General features: G+C 37.5%; 1 protein-coding gene across 1 annotated transcript; it reads right to left on the bottom strand.

Annotated features, from left to right (window-relative positions):
* Window positions 1-2,963: 2,963 nt before the first annotated feature.
* LOC131791934 (uncharacterized) lies at window positions 2,964-19,533 on the bottom strand. Its single transcript, XM_066167471.1, is given in 13 exon segments — window positions 2,964-4,767; window positions 5,141-6,380; window positions 6,631-6,684; window positions 6,877-7,006; window positions 7,399-7,737; window positions 7,967-8,259; window positions 9,049-9,275; window positions 9,812-10,176; window positions 11,046-11,109; window positions 13,221-13,266; window positions 14,663-15,855; window positions 17,804-18,251; window positions 18,254-19,533. Coding segments are annotated over 13 exon segments (5,775 nt in total). The 5' UTR covers window positions 19,493-19,533; the 3' UTR covers window positions 2,964-4,630.
* Between the last annotated feature and the right edge of the window lie 947 nt (window positions 19,534-20,480).

Below are 20,480 nucleotides of genomic sequence, written 5' to 3'. Positions count from 1 at the left end.
TCATTTCCACTGTCTGTCACGTGCATGGTGTCATCTACGATGTCACGGTAGCAGCTGGTCAAGGTGTATCTCTTTCCATCTGCTCTGCTCATGTTATTGACAGTGGGAAAGAGAAGGTATAATTATTGTCAGACGAAAGGGTAAGCAAAGTTCTGCGTAGGCATGGCATGGAGCATTGTTGCGTTGCACCATACTTATTTGGTCAAGCGAGTGAGGAGGAGCAGAGGCGTAGGTACCAGGTAAGTATCGTTACAAACTCCACAGGGGAATTCATTGTAGGAAATACGTGTTGTAACGTGAAGATGTTTTACAGCAGCTGAATGTTTGACAAGGATTCCAGTCTCCCTACCGATGAAGTAAATTCACGATCAAATATTTGGGACGTAGCAATTGACGTGAAAGACAACTTCTTTCTGCTGACTGCTCTGGAGAAGCCTGGGACTGAGAAATCCTGCTGGGTTAAAAGACTTGCTAAAACCGCTGATCTTTATTACAGGTTTTGTCTGAAAGAAGAAGTCGACTGCATAGGACTGTCAGTCAGTGATACATGGACTATGCTGGCATTGAAAGCCCCTGCATCAATGGAGGAATATGGCAACGACGGAGAGTTTGTTTGCAGTTAAGGAGAAGGAATACTGAAGAATCCGCGGGATATCACTGTTGCTAATGAAGGCCGTGTTATGGTGGTGGACACAGAAGATTCTTGTGTTCACACTTCAGTGAATACGGCAACCGTCTGAACAAGTTTGAACTGGAACGTTTACAAGGGTATGGTCCGGCTAAGCTTGCATTTCATCGAAAAGGTGCCCATGTCATCGTCGTGAGTACTGATGCAGGGAAAGACCTGATAAGTATGGAAATGTACACCAAAGATGATGAGTTGATGCTCATCGTACAAATCCATCAAGAAGATATCTGAATGGTAGGAGGGATCCCACCGACCATTGATGGACGCATTATTGTCGCTATATGCCCTTACCCAGGGTCTGATAGTTAAGTTTTAGTTTTGACGGCCTTCTACCCATCCAACACCCCCTTCCATTTTCTCCAAATTTATTCCACCTCACAGTACCACGAGTCTGCAATTAGTTTTAAGCACCTTCTTCGGAGAACTTTTAAAAATAACACAAGTTTTTCCAAAGAAGGAACTAAGTTATGACTCGAAAATTACCTTCGTTTTTCGTGTGTTATGAAATTAACAATCGGAAACATAAGCTTAAAAACCAAATTACAACTAATTAATGAGAGAAGGGAGAAGAGGGTCCCCAATAGATTTTCGGGATCCGAGATTGGACTCTTTTATAGCCCGGGATCTGGGAATTTAACGTAAGAAGGAAGCGAGATGCGGGATTCCTATTACGAACGGGACACGGGAATCGGCGATTTTGAGGAGCGGGATTCGGGAAATAATCATTTAAACGAACCTAGAACCGGGAAGTCTGTTGAAGAGAATTTATGAAGAAAGTTATATTCTCAGTCCATGAAAAGCACCAGGCGAACAGGCGGTGGTCGGGCTGTTATTGCGCGGGAATGAATATTATATAAGAAGCGAAGTTGCCAATTTACCAAAAATCCTCAATGCCCCACAGGGAAACGAGGCATGTCAGACTGCTACGTTTTTTGAAATGCTTGACGGCCTTGAAAAACCTCCAGCAAATCTCAGAATTATACCTATATGACACTCTTAACCTGTCGAGTTGCATGACACTGGACAGTCTATCTTCCTGCATCCCGAAGGTAAACTTTTCACGATGTTAGATTACCTAAAAAACAGATGCAGCCAATGCAGCTAAAAAAGGCTTAAAGAGGAAAACCCATTGGGCAACGTACTATTTTACAAATCCAAATTCTTGGTACCCTGTACTTGAACTTACCATGATGCTATCGGCCATACCAGCAATTTAATCGCTACTACCTGTACTGATGACCACAGAGCATACAGTAGATGAGGGACTGGGCGTAAACACTTGTTGCAGCAGTGCGTCAGAGCTCTATCAGACAGAAAACAACGATGACAAGAGCTAGAACTCCCCCGTTTAACCTCTATTAAAAATAAATTTAGCCGGGCGAACTGGTCAGCCTCGAACGCTCTGACTTCCAGGAGCAGTAAGAAAACAACAGGAAACAAGTCGAAGAGGAAAATAGAATATTAGAGAAAGATTTCCCTGGCGACGATGGTAACATTTCATCTTTGGAACGAGAGGCTGATTCACCTCGGAAGAGGTTCCCGCTTCGTGAGAAGTATTCGCTTCAATAGCAGCATTGTTTTCAGTTAATTTTTCTTTATCTTCCTTGTTATGGAACTATGGGATTGCCGTCACCTTTTGTCTTCTATGCACTTGTTTACATCATAATTTCTTCTTTGGTACCTACCTGTCTGTACTAATACGTTTGTCATGTTTGTCCGTGACCGAAGTTTTGACGGAAGGAAGTCGTTACCGTGACCAGCGTACGTTATTCGTGCAAAACTTTGAAAACTTGTAAAATAAACAATACCATTATTTTAGTGAAAAGCGATAAACTTACGCCTTACGATGACCATAGAATTTTTGGCCTTTTGTTTTTTTGAAGAAACGTTTAATTGAGAAAATAATCCCTAGAAAAAACTGGATTGGTTAAAAGAGCATTTCTGAGCCTCTAGATTTCAGAATTTTCTGGGGGGGAGGGGGGGGGGCATGCCCCCAGAACCCTCTAGCGGCTCGCGCCTTTGGCGCTCGAAACTTGCCTGTGTTGTTCTAAAGTCTGGCTACGGCCTTGAAAGTTTAGGAAATGGACTAAGACGTAAGTGTAAGATCGGGATCAGGATTGGCCGGTATAAACCGTCGGGATCACGGGATTCAGAGATAATTTTAGTCGGGATCGCGAAATTCAAGAACCTTATTGGGAACCCTCGGAGAATAGAGAGGAACAGAAGAAAATAGTTGGGTAAACATTCAACAAAAATCTTCGGTATTTTTGCTATTATAATTTGTGTCGTCTCTGCTGTCATAACTCTAGAAAAGTGAATGTACACCTAATTTCTCTTCTCTAAGTTTTTTCCCTACTTTTAGTGTTTCAAATTAAAGAGTTTGTTGCATTGACGTAAACCATCAAGTATTTTTGAGCCTAACCAAGACTGATATAAATGCTGTGAATCTTTTGCAGTTTTTACGTTCTTGTGCTCTAAAAGGGATGATATAGTTTTAGTACTTCCAACTACTGTATTGCTACATGTTGTACCGTCATTTATGAATGTATGTCTCTTTTTCAACCATAATAAAATTATTACTCTATCTTCTGACTTTCTACTTTTACCATATTGCACAAAACACGACTATCATCAACATCTCTTCAACTTCGTTTCACAGGAAACAAATCAAATGTCATAGAGAAATGCGCAGAATTGTTTTTGTGAATGTACCATGAAAGATCTTCTACCTTGATAATAAACAAGTGTGAAATGTTCTGTAAAAATTCTCACGGATAACAAGGTTTAACTCTTTCCAACTAGATTCATCATCATTCTCTCTTCTTGACTTCCAACCTAAAGAATAAGGGGTTCTAAAGGAGCTAATTCTGGTGGGTCAAGTGCAGTTTAAATAATATACAAAATTTAAAACCTGCAAAATTTTTATGCTTATGAAACCTTAACCTTAACCTTAACCTTAATGAAAAATTCGTTGTTTCTGTCCGTGTAAGAGAGATTTTATTCCTAAAACGGTTATGTTGTCACTATGTTGCCTACTATAGCAGAATTTTTTTGCAGGATATTGAATGAATGGACCAAAACTGATGTTAACTTAAACAAATAGGGTAACCAGGGCGTGAAATTGCGCCTAATACAATTTTTCACTTTGGCGACCAAATCCTGAAAATTGGTTGCCAAAGTGGCGACTAGAATGTTTCATCATAACCTTACCTAGATATAAAGTGAATTAAAAAGATTTGCAAAGATAAATCCGCGGCAAACTTCCTCATCAAGTTTGTTTCCAAAACACAGCACATGCATCTCGATCGATAACTAGACGCCATCTTGGATTTAGGTGAGTTTGAACGTTGCATATCATCCATCCCAGTGTCCACTTTGTAGCTAGTTAAAGATCTTTTCCCTAACTTAATTTCTAGAACGGTGACAGCGTAAAAAGCAAGTTTTGTTTGTCTTTGAAAACAGCGACCAACTTTTTTTGAATTGGCTACCACTTTGAAGAATTTAGGAGCCAAGTGGCTACCAGAAAAAAAAATTAATTTCACGCCCTGGTAACGATTAGGTGTGGTAACACAGGCATCCTACGTAATTTTCGATAACGTACGAACTATGAAAATTTCCAGAAGCAGCATTTAAAATGCGTTTAACGCTACCGTAAGACATGTTGCAGACCTCTTGTTTGCTGTTTCTGGGAGTTCAACTAGTTATGTAACTGTCTACGGCTTATCTTTCTCCAGCTTATTAGTTCTTTTTGGGAAAAATAATTACCAAAATCTATGCAACTAATTCCCATAAGAAGTGTTAATCGAACTCTTCCATTCATTTCGGCACTTAGAAATTGGCCTATTACATCTTTATTACCAAAAATATTACTGACGTTCTAAGTCCAATATAAACCTTGTTTAAAACTGAAAACGTTACATTAATCCGATACAGCAGGACACTTCAGGAACCAATCCACCCTCTCTGGAGTAGGAGAGAAATGAATGCGGCCAGAAGGCCTCCTACTATGGCCACCACAACGAGTGCATTCCATCTGGTGTTCGTCTTCACTTCTTCCAGTTTTGGACGCAAGGGTTCAGCTAGACAACAAGGAGAACGAATTAATATCATTGAGTTTATTCTAGTCCAGTGGGAGAAAACAATGGAGTGGGAGTAGCAAGTGCGGTTTTGAGGACTTAAAAGGAATTACGACGGTAAAAGACAACGTGAGCTGGTTAATGTATAAAGTGATGGAAAATTTCATGTAACCATGGTTGGAATGGAAATTTTCTTTTTCACTTCAGGTAGAGGGCGCTTGAAGTAAGTAAGTAAAACAAATCTCAATCACTATTGTTACTCCCTTGTGTCACAAAAACAACAGTATGAAAGAATCAGACTGAACAATCTGATTCGTTCTGTGTTGCATGTATCCTTCCTGCCGAACAAACAGACAAAAAACAAACTAGATCATACCATAAACCATGTTTGACATTGTCGCCACAAGGTCTTGACACTGACTCTCCCAGCTGTACTTCTCTTCATAGAATGTCCGTAGTTGTCGAATCTCTTTAAGTCTCAATCGCCGTTCCTTCTGTCGAATGGACTCGATTTTTTTTGCCCATTCATTAGCATCCGTAAAGTCTTCTACAATATAAAATTCACCAAATTCCACTTTCTTCAATGCTTCAGCAAATCCCGAGTTTCCACTCACAAGAATGGGAATACCGGCAGATAATGCCTCGAGGGCAGTTAAACCAAACCCTTCTGTTCTTGATGGCATGAGGACGAGATCAAACTCCAGCAAAGATTTGATTAAAAATTCCCGATCTTTACAAAACTTTCTTACAGTTAACTGACAATGTGGTATACCAAAACTGACTATAATATCAACAAGCTCTTTTTGATTGTCAGTGTTTGCACCAATGATGGTAAGGTGATATGATCTATGACGCAAACTAGCCACGGCCTCTGCCGCAATATCATAGCCCTTTATGGACAAATCCTTTGGATCACAACGGCCAAAAACTAAAATGTAAAAATTCTCCAAGTCAGCCACAGAGGTTTTCGCACACTTAAATTCAGAAAAGACACCTGGTGTTATTGACAATACAGTTTTTTCTTCTTTGCAAGGTCGGAGGGACTTAGCAATAGCTTCCTGTAATTTGGGTCCTATGGTAACAACAAGGTCGGCCTTTTCACACAGGGAAACTTCCGACACATGCTTCTCTTCACCTCTGGAGAGAGGTTTGTCGGAGATTTTGTGCATGGCAAGTTCTTCAGGACATGTGTGAACCATCTGTACCCACTTACAGGAGTGGCTTCTCCTGATTTCCTCTGCCTGCCACCCAAGCTTCCAACTATGACCGATAACCACGTCTATGTGGAGTTTCTCCGGGGGAAACGCCAACCACTCGAGGGGGTTTGTGGAGTTTGACATTCTTCCATCTGCTTCCTTAATATTAATATCACATTTAAAAGCTTCTGCTTTGTCTTTTTCCTTACATTCACATTCGAATGGAGGAGCAAACAAAGTGACTTTTACATTGGGATTTAATGAAAACTGTTTGGCGAGCACTCTGTTTATGGTGGACAAACCACCCCTTGCCGAACACCATTCAGTTGCTAGAAGAGTGACATGTAATTTCTTGCCGTGCTCATGTAGTGAATCTACGTCCACTGAGGATTGAATGTTTCGATTTGACCGAGGCATTTCCTGCAAAACCGCAACAGACAACGGTTAGACTTTGACTCCGAATTTTCCACGAAGGACTGCTTTTATAAAAAGAAAGGTGCCACAATACCGAAACGGTTACAATTCAATAGCCTTGGTTGAAAATAGAACGAAATAGCCAGTCATACGACTGAAAGACCAACCAAAGGAATAACAGAGGTAAGAATTTAAGGAAGGAGGGGCTGAAGAAAAAAACAACCATATTTATTAAATGAATAAACAAGTAACAAACCTGAGCTCTTTGAATTTCTGACAAGGGAAGGACGACCCCAGATGGATGAGATGCCTGCAAGAGGGAAAAAACACCTAGCTTGAGAACCTCACAGGTAACAATTTAAAAATCTTGTTAATAAGCTGACGTGTAATGCTATCACCTTGGGCTACATCTACGACAGTAAGGTTGGCATCAGTAGTACATTAGCTCTGGGCTAAAAGTACATTTGATTAACAAATCCATAAACCGAAAAATGTCACCTACTTGAGATGCTAATACTATGGTCACGTTGCACAAAAGTTCACGACTTTGGTCGAAAAACTTCACTCCTGGAACACTCTCACTTCCTAAGCAAACTTCACCACCTGTGTCAAAAACTTTGTTCTCGTGGAATCTGTTCAAAACGAAATGAATTTAAATGAGACAAATTCAACGTACACTACACCAGCCGAGTCTTCGTTCAGAAAAGCACATGCTTTGAAATCTTTTCTCACAATCCAAAATGACAGCACATTTAACGAGAGCCCTACTGAATCTTTAAAAACGAGCATTTGAAGATAATCACGCCCGAAAAAAACAAACTTGTATACCTCCATAGTCCAATTGATTAATAAGAAACCTAGAAAAGCGGTGGCGAAAAATGGTCAACTGACAATCGAACAATGTTCAATTTTACAATAGAATGAATAAATTATTTCTATGTAAAACTACCATGACTGTATCTAGAAGTATTCAACTAAATCCAATGTACTTGATGGGCCAAAAATAAACTATACGATATTATACCTCACAAATTTTAAGGCGTTTTTCTCGTCTGTGCCTTGGGGTATGATTGCCTGAGAAAGAGACACCAAAATTTTCTCCTCTTCACAAACTGGTTTACGAGAGCTGCCTTCGCCTTTGTAGGGCACGACACACTCTGATATTCGCCGGTTCACATCATATTGCAGGCTTGGAGGATAGCAGAAAAGTTTGAGTCCAAAATGTCCGGGAACAGAGGTCTTACACAAGCACGTAGAAAATTGGGCAAGGTGAGGCCTAGACCTACTGGGAAGTTTTCCTATAAACTCAGTGAGGCCCGAAGCAGATTGTAAAAGTGATCTGATCAACTTGATTGGACGGAATCTATCAAATATAAGGAAAAACCAAATACACCTTAAGCAACCCAACGGAAATGACTAACAGCCATTGCACAGTAACCTTGAGTCTACGTATGCAAGTGATCATTTCAATTTTTGAATCTATATTTAATTAAAAGAAATACATGCATGTATGACTGTACACTAAAATACTGTTAAATCTCCTCTACGTCTTGCGTACTATTTTCCAATTAAAGCCGGCAAGAAATACTTACCCAGAGAAATGCCTAACTTTGAATTGCACTTTCCCATCTACAAGACGTGCAGGTTCATCTAATTGACCTGTGATGTCTTTCCAGTCATGTGGTTCAACTAGTGATTCACAGTGTAATATCCTCAGTTCACCAGGACATAACTCTGCCAACTCTTGTTTTCCTTTACGGAGGGTGAGAGGAATCCTGATTGTTACAGGCGCGATGAGAGTCACATTTTTAGAGTCTGAAATGTAAAGAACTGGACCGACAAGTCCTCCCTCTCCTTTTAGCTCACTGCTTGGAAATTCTTGTACCTTGAGATCAAAAGCAAAACAAGTTACTCCCAGTTCGAGTTCAACCTCTAAGCCCTCTGTCTGTGTACTGTTCTTAAACTTTTCCAAATTTAGAAAGAGGTGTCTTTTTTTGCAGTTTGTTTAAAAGATGTATAATAAAAAAATAATTTAATTTGGATTTTGCATGATATTATAAATTATCAAACTTTATGTCTGTGTTATCTTCAGCTTTGGCAGATAAGTCAGACCTCGGTTTTGCTAATTCATCATAATATCATGCTCATCTTCTTTCACTAATTGCATTAACTGCTAACCAATACGAACCACAAAACCAACTTACCTGACAGGAACGACTTCAATTTGAAATTTATATTGAAGCAAAACAAAAACAAATGTTCTGTTTGTTGCTTAAAGTTAGGTCTCGAAAATCTGGTTTTTAAAAAGGGTATTTCCAGGATCCATGAGTACATTCGGGGACAGTAGAACCACAATTGTTGCAAAGTTACCAAAACGGTTTAATATAACAATACTACTTGTATCTTCTCACACATGTAACTTAAGCACATGAACAACTGTACTGTAATTAAGCTTACAATTTTTATAATATTTTTCTTTCCATCAATGTTGCCACTAAGTTAAAGAGGTGTATTGTGAGTAACTGAGGCCACAGGGTGTACTCTTATAGCACCTTTGCTTTATCTTCGTGTTTTTGACAATCCCTTCACGCCAATCTCATAACACTTATAACACTAAAACTGGAAAATAAAAAACTTGAACTCACACATGTATATCATATACAGTTCCACATACCTTGATTGTCACACAGAAATCTTGATCAACAGGAACACAGCTCTGAGGAATTTGAACACTGACATCAGGAAAGTCAGGCACAATACAGGTCAGTTCCGGACCTATTGCAGTACCTCTTGAAAAAATGAAAGACTTAGGACGCCAGATTGCAGCAAATGAAGAAACTCCTGATTTTGCACAAACAGCTTGTGCAAATGGGAAAAGCCACCTGGGAACTGTTGAAGGTTCTGCATGAGAATAAAAATAATGGTTGAATTTGCTTCCTTCAACTGTGTTTTGAAGTCTTCACACAATAAAGTTGCCACCAACAGATGCCATTATAATAGTTATGCTTCAAAGAATAAAGTTTGCAACAACACGGTGATTAGGTAAAATTTATATTTTAGTGATTAAAATGCACTTTGGAATCTGGTAACATTTATGCAATAATTACATGTACTAGCTGCTTAGCTGCAACTACACGGAAAACCATCTGGACATGAAGTGTCAAGAAGCGTATTTTGACATTGTTAGTGCAGTACGAAGGTCATGCATTGTAAGGATCAGTGCTAGTATCTGAGTCAGTGCACACCTACTCCTCCTCTCCTAAGCCAACAACAGTCAGCTAATAAGTTTGGGTTACAAGTTGGGATTAATTTTGGGCTAGGAGAGGGGGAGGTGCACAATTGCTCAGATACTGACATTGATGCCAGTGAGGAAGGGAGCCTGAGAACATCATTCATTAATTCGTTCACACCTACATTTCATAACAACATTACAGTACCTGATCCATGCCATGTATTCTCTGTCTTCAATTCCTTCCATTCTTTGTTCTCTTGGTCAGTCAGTTGCTTGATAACCACCTCATACCCCTCCAAATATGGGGCACTGTGCAACAAAGCTACATTAAAACTGATTCCTTCAAAATTTTCCCTGTACTCCAGATTTGATGGGCCATCATGAGATAGCTCAATAACACTGCTAACCAATATCTCATCACTGGCAACGGGTGGGGAGAGGCTCTTGGGGTTCCACAATTGGCATCTACATGTAAATGGCACGGGTTGTTGGACAGCTCCACTGCAAAGTTTGATGGAGGCACCAGCTTTTCTCAGGTGCCATGTGTCTTCCTTACCTCCAATTTTTCCTCTGAAATACAAAAGAATATCAATCAAGGGCAAGAGAATTTTTCCCAAGTGAAGTAAGCAATGACAAGGGTTTTTGAAATGCAAGTTGCAATTACTTGCAGTTTCAAAAGTTATTCAGGTAATGACACTCAACCTTAAAACATAAACTACTGGTAACTGTTCTTTTTGCCTAACTGTTTCTTTTTTCAGTCAGTAATTAAAGTATGAACAAAACAAAAATAGCAAAAAAATTTAAAGTAGCTACTCCCAATAATAAATTAAAATTCTTGCTTTGGTTTACTTAATTGATATATGGACATCTTAAAGTTTTTTCCTGCAAAAACTCAATTTCAACAGCAAAACAAAATATATCGGTCTAAGATTGTTAAGTCATATAATATTTTTTCAAGCCTGTACAAATACATGTATGTTATTGATCCAGTACTGAGCTGGAGTTTAAAATGTTGTAAAAGTTGTCTTTAATTTTTCTGAAATTTTATTTGATTAATCTTAAAACAATCTGTTAAATCTGATTGGCTGTTGTATTTTAGTAAAGCTTTCTCATTGTCTGAGAAATTGATACAGTTTAGAGCAAGAAATGGTGCATTTCATCAATAAATCACACCAGTGAAAGCCAATCAGATTGTAAGGATCACCAGTGATTTGAACAGGGATGTGATAAATTTTATAATAGCATTAGATTTATTAAGCATGAGCCTTATTTACTAAAGATTAAAAGAAAAGAAAAGAGAATAACTGTAATTTACAAAAAGGTCTGGAGGGTTGCTCCATGGTCAGAGCACTTTGTCAGAAGTTACTATTATATTAGACCACATCTCCTGGCAATTCCAACCCTGCCCAAGCAACGTAGTCATTGCAGACAAAATACACCTTTTGATCAGAGTCTTTTGACCATCTTCAGTGTCCACTGTTGCATCTTCTTCATCTGTCAAATCTAAAGTATTAATTTGTTTTCAGTACACAATAAAACAGACATTTTATTACCACTCAATTCCCAATACCTGTTCAACAAAATTGTTCAACATAGGGCCTTTCCACACTGGCGAAAAAGTTGTTTATTATGAAAAATTTTCTGTCATCACCAACATTTTATTAGTGTGGATGGTTTGTGCTGAATTGACAAATTTTGGCCAAAGTGGACAAACTTATATAAGCACTATTGACAAAATATGAATCATTATTAATTGGGAAGCTGAACATCAATAACTGAGAGACCTGGACTGAGTACAGGCAGGGTGCTTATCAGTATTTTCCCTCCCTTAAGACTGAGCAATTTGTTCAGCTTACAAGTCATGAGACTTGAGCAAAGCTTATGGCTATTAACCACGCTGATGCATTTTAATTGCGAAATTACTTTTATTAGAATAAATTACACTTAGGTATCTGTGCACGTGTTATTAGTAATCTGGCAAGCTAGCAAGCAAAAATTTTATTTCTAGCTTTGAGAATAAAGTTTTAGTTTCTTTCCCACCCATACCATTGACAGTTTTGATTGTATCTTGAATCTCATTCATGTTCATAATTTATCCTTGATTATTGGACCATTGGTTTAGTGTATTCATCAAATATTTTTTATGTCATAGTCTAAGGTGCTATTTACGTAGGATATATATGTTTAAGAAACTAGCTGTGTGGTCTCAAAAACAGGCCTCTGTCTGTTGTAGTGTTTAGAAATGATTCAAGGATAAATCCTAAAATTGGAGGTGAAATCCTTCGGAAAATTAGATCAGTCAATGGCAGAATTTTGACGACTTTGGAAATTTTTTCATGCAGATGTCACAAAATTTGTTCTTTCATTTTGTCAGGACAATTTTAGTTTTAACTGTGTGTATAGAAAAGCCCATAATTACATAATATAGAGTTTGATACAACATAAATTAAATGCAATGGAAGAACCAATCATGCTCTCTTTTGCAATTAAAGGCTCAGTTTGCTATTTGTGCTAGAGAAGTAAACTAGCCCTGTAGTAGGGGTGGATCAGAGCCTCTCTATTGTGTTGTTAGGTTAGGCTAAGTTGCTTCATGCTCATCAAGTGGCTTTGGAGTATAAATGGAAACTGGTTACTTGTCAGGGAAGCCTGCTAAATTATTGGATTGGGGGAGGGGTCAATTACCCTGCAATGGACTCTACTCTCTTTAAAGAGGAATTCAAAAATTATTAAATTAATCTCTTCATAAGGTTTCAGGATAATTAATAAGCCACAACCCAGTGATCATTCAGTCTGAGGAATTTTTGATACACTCAAAAATGATAATAACTATGTATAAATACATGATAAACTCTTGAAAATTGGTTCTTGTGTTTGACAAAAGCCCTTTTTCAGAGGTGTGTACAATCACATACAATGTACAGTGTACAGTTGAACCCTGTTAAAACTCCATACATAACAGTACTTTCTTAAATTCTTCCTTTGTTCAGGAAATTGTCTTACACATTGTCAAACTTAATCTTCTCTCTTTTCTTGTAGAGTATAACAGAGCATTGAAAAGCAAGAGAAGAACTAAAGGTATCTGACTAGTGCAGTTGCATACATCTTATAAATCTGATTCTGCTCAGCAATAAATTAATAAACACAGAACATGTACATGTCTTCAATTTGGGTTATATACTTAAGTATGCTAGCCAGAAAAGATCTAGAGATAATAAATGCAACTTAACAAAACTGGGAACCATATCAATCCCATATGTCAGTCTAACCATCCCATATCTTACCCATATATGGGCCATGTTAACCCTTTAACTCCCATGAGTGACCAAGACATAATTTCTCCTTACAATATCAATACAATATCAAGGAGACAAGTAATGAGAATAAAGAAAAATATCAGTTATGAGATTATAAGTTGATCCAATACCAAATTCTCCAAACTGACATCACAAGAACTGTATGGGAGATAGTAAGGAGAATTACTAATGAGATCTTGGGAGTGAAAGGGTTAATAGTCCATAATTTGCCATACCAAACCCATACTTTTACTTTGGTAAGGGCAGGTATCATTAAAAACATGACATGGAAATAAGTCAAACAACTGTAAGGTTTGGTACCTTTTGAGTGAGTTGTCACCCCTGGAACTCTCCCATCTTTTAAAGCCTGAAAAATGCAAAATGTTGTGTTTAGTCATAAAGTAGTCATAATAATCCATCAAATGTTTCTGCCCACACACAATTAATCTGACTGTATCACATGATCAAACATGACCCAGCAGAAAATGGGTAATATCTGATTTCCCAATTTTCAAACTTTATAGGTGTATTACTTTAGGAGCATTAATTTAAAATTTTATTGAACAATTGAGAGAGTATTTAGGTAATTATTACAGAAGAGACAATTGTTTATTTGTTCATAAAGTGGTACTATACTAGAACACTGAAAATTTAACATCCTTAAGGCTGCAAACAATAAATTGTTTGCAAACATTTTATCTGCACATTGCAGAAACGTTTGAAGGGTAATAAACACAATAGCTTCCATTTGGTGTGAAAATATGCTTTTATATTTGTCTTTAGACATCATCTGTCCATCAAAGCTCACAGTTTTCCTCATTAAAAAAGCTTCACTCTTGCAAAACTGTTTGCATCCTAAAACAGATAATGTCTGTAAACAAGAATCCTTGCACATTTTTGCACAGAGTGGAGGCTATTGTTATATAGGATTAAACAACAAAATGAATACATTTTACACATTGATTACATCCATTTTGGAATCACTTGTGATATTTGCATTCTTATTGCAGCTATCAGTGGTGTGATATATTCACAAATTGCACCATTTTATGCTCTAAATCGCATCTTTTTCCCAGTCAATGAGACAGCTTTACTGAAACACAACAACCAATTAAATTTCAAGGCTTGATTAAAAAAGAGGTCTATCAGATCACAAGAATATGAGAGACAACAACTTTTTACAAATCAGCACTGACTAAAAACAAAGTTGTTTTGAAGGCTTGAATTTTGTGATTCAAAATAATTTAATAAAGTGGTAATTGAACTTTGTCTTGTGCAATTTTGTTCTGAAATCATTCTAAAATCTTGTGATTCCAAAATTCAATCAAAGTTGTGCTGTGTGCTGCTCGTTCAATTTTGAAAACCATGCATGCTGTATGATTTCAGACCAAATTTCACTCCACTTAGTTCAATTGTGTAGAATCAACTGGCCCTCCTATCTGTGCTGTCTCAATATCATCTGTTTGTGTAGTTGTACTGCATTATATAATGAAATCAAATAAAAAGTTATACAATGTTAAGTATACATGTATCTACATACATGCAAGGGGAGCTCATATCTAGCTGTTGCTGTTACCACTTGTTAAATTGTCAATGAGGCAGCTGTGTGTTGCAGACTACAAGTGACTTCTAAAGACTTTTTCAATAGAGCATGCATGCAAGTAATCTTTGTGATAGGAAATGGATGAAATATAGAAATGAACTTGTAATCAGTATGCAGGTACTAGATCATTAAGAAACAATGCAAGTTAAAACCAGCATACCCGTAACGCATCTGTATATTGCTCCTCCTGCTTGTAATCTTTAAGTTGATGACAAAGGTGTATCACTTGGTTAAGAAGCTTGATCATTTCTTCCAATGTGTAGTGAAGTGTATCACTTTCAGTTTCCAGGTCACAGTCCTTTTGAAGTTCTTCTTTGGTGGCATTGTACATACCCTCGTAGAACCAAAGCTGTTCTTTTTGCAATTTATACTTGTCATTCTCATCACTGACAAGATCCATCAAGACATCAATAATGTCCTTGTTAGAATCATTAAAAGCAAATCTTGGAGACTTTTTCTTTTCTATCCAAAAGTGTTCACAAAACTTCAAAGCATCTTTTTGAAATTTTTGTTTCTCTTCTCTGTTCTTCAAATAGTCACACATGTTCTCCACACCAGTGATAATTTTTCGCCACACCTCACTATGGTTCCCAACATCAAGTGACTTCTCCATCTCCCATGCTTCAAGGTAGAGTTTCAAGGCTCCCTCATAATCTTGCAAGTAGGCCTGAAGGTTAGCTCGCTGGAAAATGCTGCACACCGTAAGTGGGTGATTCTTTAGAAGATTCTTCCTAGTGTTGTAAGCACGCATCGCAGGTTCGGCTGCTTCTGAATATTTCTCCTGCCAGATAAGGGCATTGGCAAGTTCTCTGCAAAAGTGCGCTTCATCCCCAAAACCTGAAAGATTGAGTTCTTCTTGAAGCCTCAATGCATCTCTGTAATATTCAACTGCCTTGTCATACTTTTGGAGACCCTCATATGCTGTGCCAATTTGGTGCTTGTACATTGGCATATCAAAGTGATACTCAGAGCCAGCCAAATTCTCTTGCATATTATAGGCTTTTTCATAGAACTCAAGTGCTTCCGTTGGCTTGTTAAGGCGGGAGTAACAATTTCCAATAGCATTGTAGCACCTTGCCAAATCTGTATGCTCTTTTAGCAGCTCCTCTGAGAATGTCAAGGACAACTGCAAGCTTTCAAGAGCTTTCTTGTAATCAATGTTTCTCCAAAGAATTTCACCTTCAGTATGCAAGTAAAGGGCTTTAGTGAGCTTGAAAATGTCAGTGGATTGATCTTCAACTTTCTCCATTGAACTCAAAGCTTCCTTCAGTATCTCAAATGCTTTCTCTGTTCCATGAATGTCTAAAACTTGCCTGGCTTCCCAGCACTTCAACTGTGTTCTACCAAGAGAACCTATTACATAAAAATCTTATTGAGAATTGCATTCAGTCTTAATGAAGAGTGCTTTTCAATTGAGTGTTGTAAAACCAAAACCAAAGTAATTACGATGGCCAGTCAGAAGAAAGGAAAAAAACCTTTGAAAGCCATGAGAATTCAAACTAAAACCAACCAATTAGCTGCGAATTTGATATCTCCTTCCAAATTAGTCATGAGAATTTTCTGTTATCTGACAATATAACAACTTCTATCTCATAAGTTTTTATATCCTTATTACCTGTATGCTTGAACATGTATTGATATTATGGGGAGAAGTTACAGGTTTATCATCAGTGGGAGTTAAAGGGTTAATGTTTCATTTGCTTTTTTAGTTTGTTTCTTGTGTTTACCTTTGCTTTATGAGTCCAATTGCATCTTAGATACTTCTTATTCTAAACAAAGAATTCTGTCATCGGCATTAATCTCTGTCTAAACTATACATAGTGATGTAAATAGCTCTGATAATTAACATATTATTAATGTTCTAAAATTAATGACCTTCATATTGGGATTAGAAAAATGATTGAAAACCAAAAAAAAAGAGAACAAATACTCTAATTACAACAAAAGAATTAAATACCAAGTATATCCCCCCAGATGGTAAGAATTGATCTAGTTGCCTTTTTAGAAACGATTTCATTAACAAATCTGGTAAGCAGCAGAGAGCAATATTGTATTTTATCCTGATACTATCACTTTACATTAAGTCCAGCAGTTTGACCACTTCATTTCAGTGCTGCCACAAACATTTTTTTGTGTCTAATAAAAACCTAAAGAAGCACATGGTACCACTATGAATGCTTAATTCAAATGGCAGTCGAAAGTTTTAATTTTTAACTCAAATGGGGCACATGAGTGTACCATTCAAGTCATTATAACTTCCACAACTTAGAAGGACAAAACCTACCCACTCATTCTAATATTTGACTCTGCAAGATGTATTACATACACATTTAAGTTGTTCAAGAAATACAAGTCAGTAAAATGTTACTCTTAGTGTCAACTCTCTTAGAAGGTTAAACATTTTAAGTTACTCTGAGTTTTTTTTTTTTTTATTTATTTTTGAGTTTTTTTAACATTGAATCTAGAATATGTTATTCAGTTATATGAGGTAACAGGATTTACTGGCTAAAGGAAGGACTAGGCTTTAAGTTAACCCTTTACCTACATGAGTAATGAAGACATAATTTCTCCTCATAATATCAATACAATATCAAGGAGACAAGCAATGGGCTAAACAACAATATCAATTAGGGGATTATTAGTTGATCCAATACCAAATTTTTCAAACTAACATCACAAGAACTATGAGTGACTGGCACCTAATTTTCCCTTAAGTGTTACCCTTGTGTATCCCCTAAAGCTCTTGATTGTGAAAAAAATTCTCCTACTCAGCACCTCAGGAAATGTTTAGAGAAAAGTATGGAGAATATACATACTGATGTTAGGGTGTGAAGGGTTAACCTTTAATTCCCACAAGTGATTAATATGAAACTTCTCCCTATAATATCCATAATACAATATTTAGCAAACAAGTAATAAGAATATTTAAACTTATCAGGTAGAAGCTGCTATCTTGATCTATAACCAAGTTCTCATAACTAATTTACACAAAAATGTGTAGCAGCTAGAGGAGAGAATTAACAATCAGATCTTGGGAGTTAAGGGTTAAAGCATGAATCATATCTGTCAGCAGAACATGATTATGAATTGTTGTTACTTTATTAATAAAGCTGAAATACTTCATTCCACTTTTAGGAGTGGAAATAAGCTTCCAATTGTTAATTTTACCCATGTCGATGAGCTACTGATATGACTGTTGATAAAATGTCTCCTGGACAACATAATCATAAGTCAATTTCTTCCAATTAAATATGATATAACAGACAAGCATTAGAACAGTCAGAGCCATTATGACCCTTACCTGATTTTCCATCATCTTCACACATCTCAGCCCAGGAATGAAACAGGGTAACTATTTTGCCTTCAGTCAGCATTGCCATAAAAAGTGATGCAATTAAAGCATTCTCATGAAATTCACCTGGAACTTTGAAATATTCTGGTTGTAAGGAGATCTCAAGAACAAACTCATAATTTGCCCTGTCAGTGTCAAACAAATGAAATGCTTTGACATACTCGGGATCTATAAGTTTCGCTATTTTCTTCATCCTAGACATAAAGAGTTCGTAATAGCGTCCCTTTGCTTTCATGTAGGCTGCGGAAAAGTGTTCGTCACTCTTGATACTGTCAGCATACTTTTGTAAGAGTGGATGAATGTCATATTTCCTCTCTTTTGCTTCTTCATCGACTACAGAAATTATTGCACTGGCCACAAGACCCTCTAGCTGTGCAAGAGCCTCTGATTGGTCAATATACCGAGAACTTCGGAAGCTGTTGCCACAGAGAATGGCCCATGAAACAAGGAAATTACTACTGCAGTCACTTTTAAACGGTCACTTGGAAGTGTAGCAAACATTTCTCTAATTACAGATATCTGACCTGCATCAACTCCTTCTTCTTCAAAACTAACTGACATTTCTTCAGCATCCTTGTGCACTTTTGATTTCTTCGGAGTAGCAGCAACTTCAGCAATAAGGTCATCGGCAGATTTTCTTTCCTGGCGCAAAATAGCACCCATTCCTTTGAGAACAATTGGGAATCCTTTGGAGATGCCGATTAGATTATTTTTCTGGTGGACTTGAACACCAGTTGATCCCGCAGGAAAAAGAATTTTCTCTGAAGGTGACGTTTTGAGAGACTTCACTTTAAAATTATCCACCAGTTTGGCATTTGTGAACTCAATCCTCGATGTGAGCAGCAGCTTTAATGCACATCTTTCTCCTTTGCCATCAAGTTCGAAAAGTTGTTCGAGGAACTGTACAAAGTCTTTTTTTAGGCTCTTCCTATCCATTTCTTGTCCTGTGGCAAACCGGTCCACATTATCGAGCAAGAACAGAACGGAATGCCCCCCACTTTTCAAATCTTTGATCTTATCGTGAACTTTTTTTACAACATAGTTAAGGTTCACGAAACCGACTGGAACAGAAAGGTCAAGGGAACTAAGGATGTGGTAATACATCGCTTTTATACTCTTAACTTCTCTAAGATCAAAGACTCGATAATTTCCTCGCCACTGTGAGCAAACTTCGTTGGCGAGTCTTGTCTTTCCAACACCGGAAGACCCAAACAAGTTTAAAACTGGGACCTCTTTTGACTCCAGTTTTTCGGTGATCTCCTTAATGTCATCGTCCCGCCCTTGAAATTCCTCCTCTTTAACAGCTGGACGAGAGGCCTTGAACTTTCTTATAGCTTCTTTGATCAGTTCTTCTTTGCTCGATTTCGGAGCAACGTAGTCTTCGATTAGTTTCACTTTGCCTCCAGACACATAGCCATGCTTCGCAAGAAGTTGTAAACATTGCAATAAATCTTGACTTCTTAGCGAATTAAATTTGCCTCCATAGTTATTTTTCAAAGATTGCACAACATTTTCCGACTCTGTGCGGTCAAACTTCGGAGATATGTCTTTGAACAGATGTTGTAATTGCAAACGGCTCTCTATAGCGACGGCCGCCATCTTAATTTGATTGCGGCTAAACATAGACAGCCCCTTCATTATGTCACGCGATCTTCTCACGCAACCGAAAGTGACACGAAGGTTCTATATTGGTGGCGTCTAAGATTTCGATAATAATTGATTGCTGCCTGATGACGATATAACTACTCACTATGGTTCCATAACTCGCCCTTTTTTAGTTATTTTGTTTTCATTGATGCATTTATCTACTCTTTTTGGTACTGAAATTAATCTACCGCGGGCACAAGAGATCAGAGAGATGATACACGTCATATGTATTTCGCCTAGATACTCAATATCCTACTTTAAGGCCCCACTTTTTTAATCTAAAAATTATATATTTTCTTTTTCAAAAGTATAATGCTGAACAAATCACCCATTTGTCGAAAAAAAAAAGACAACAACAAAAAAAAAAAAAAAAACAAACGCGGTGAGGATGTTTTAAGTAAGCATTATTTTAAAAGTGTTTAACATTCATTATCTTTCTTACAGGGACTGAAAACACTCACAAAAGATTGCATTCCCATCTAATACAAAGGGAACCTTGCGGCATTGAAATTTGAAGCGAATCTCTCCCAAAGGAATGTCTCTGGCTAGCGTGCCTTTTTAAGCCCAAAGGAAAAAAAAAAAACTTTATATTGTGAATTCCCAACGCAACGGAAGTAAGCCTCTCGGCTAAATTTTTCTTGGTTCTCCCGGTACCTTGTAAGTTATCACTTCTGACTTAAAACTATAACAATTTAAAGACAAGGAACCTGCATAAAACCAAGAAACTTTAATTCGCGTTCCTCCTGAAGAACCTCTGGAACATACCCTTTACCTCTTTTTGTTAGGATAGATTTCAATAACCATTTCAAAGTGGATCTCTGATTGATTGAAAAAGCTTAAATGGGACTAACTCATGGTTTGTGCTCTGCAAATCTGCAAACAACGATAGATTAAGGAGCTTTCACGCTTTGTTACGTTAACAAACTCATTACCTCAAATTTTATGGTTCTTCATGTTAGCATATATACTGCCGGAAATC

Source organism: Pocillopora verrucosa, chromosome 5, assembly GCF_036669915.1.
Source record: "Pocillopora verrucosa isolate sample1 chromosome 5, ASM3666991v2, whole genome shotgun sequence".
Taxonomy (NCBI): Eukaryota; Metazoa; Cnidaria; class Anthozoa; order Scleractinia; family Pocilloporidae; genus Pocillopora; species Pocillopora verrucosa.
This window is presented reverse-complemented; position numbering and strand designations above follow the sequence as displayed.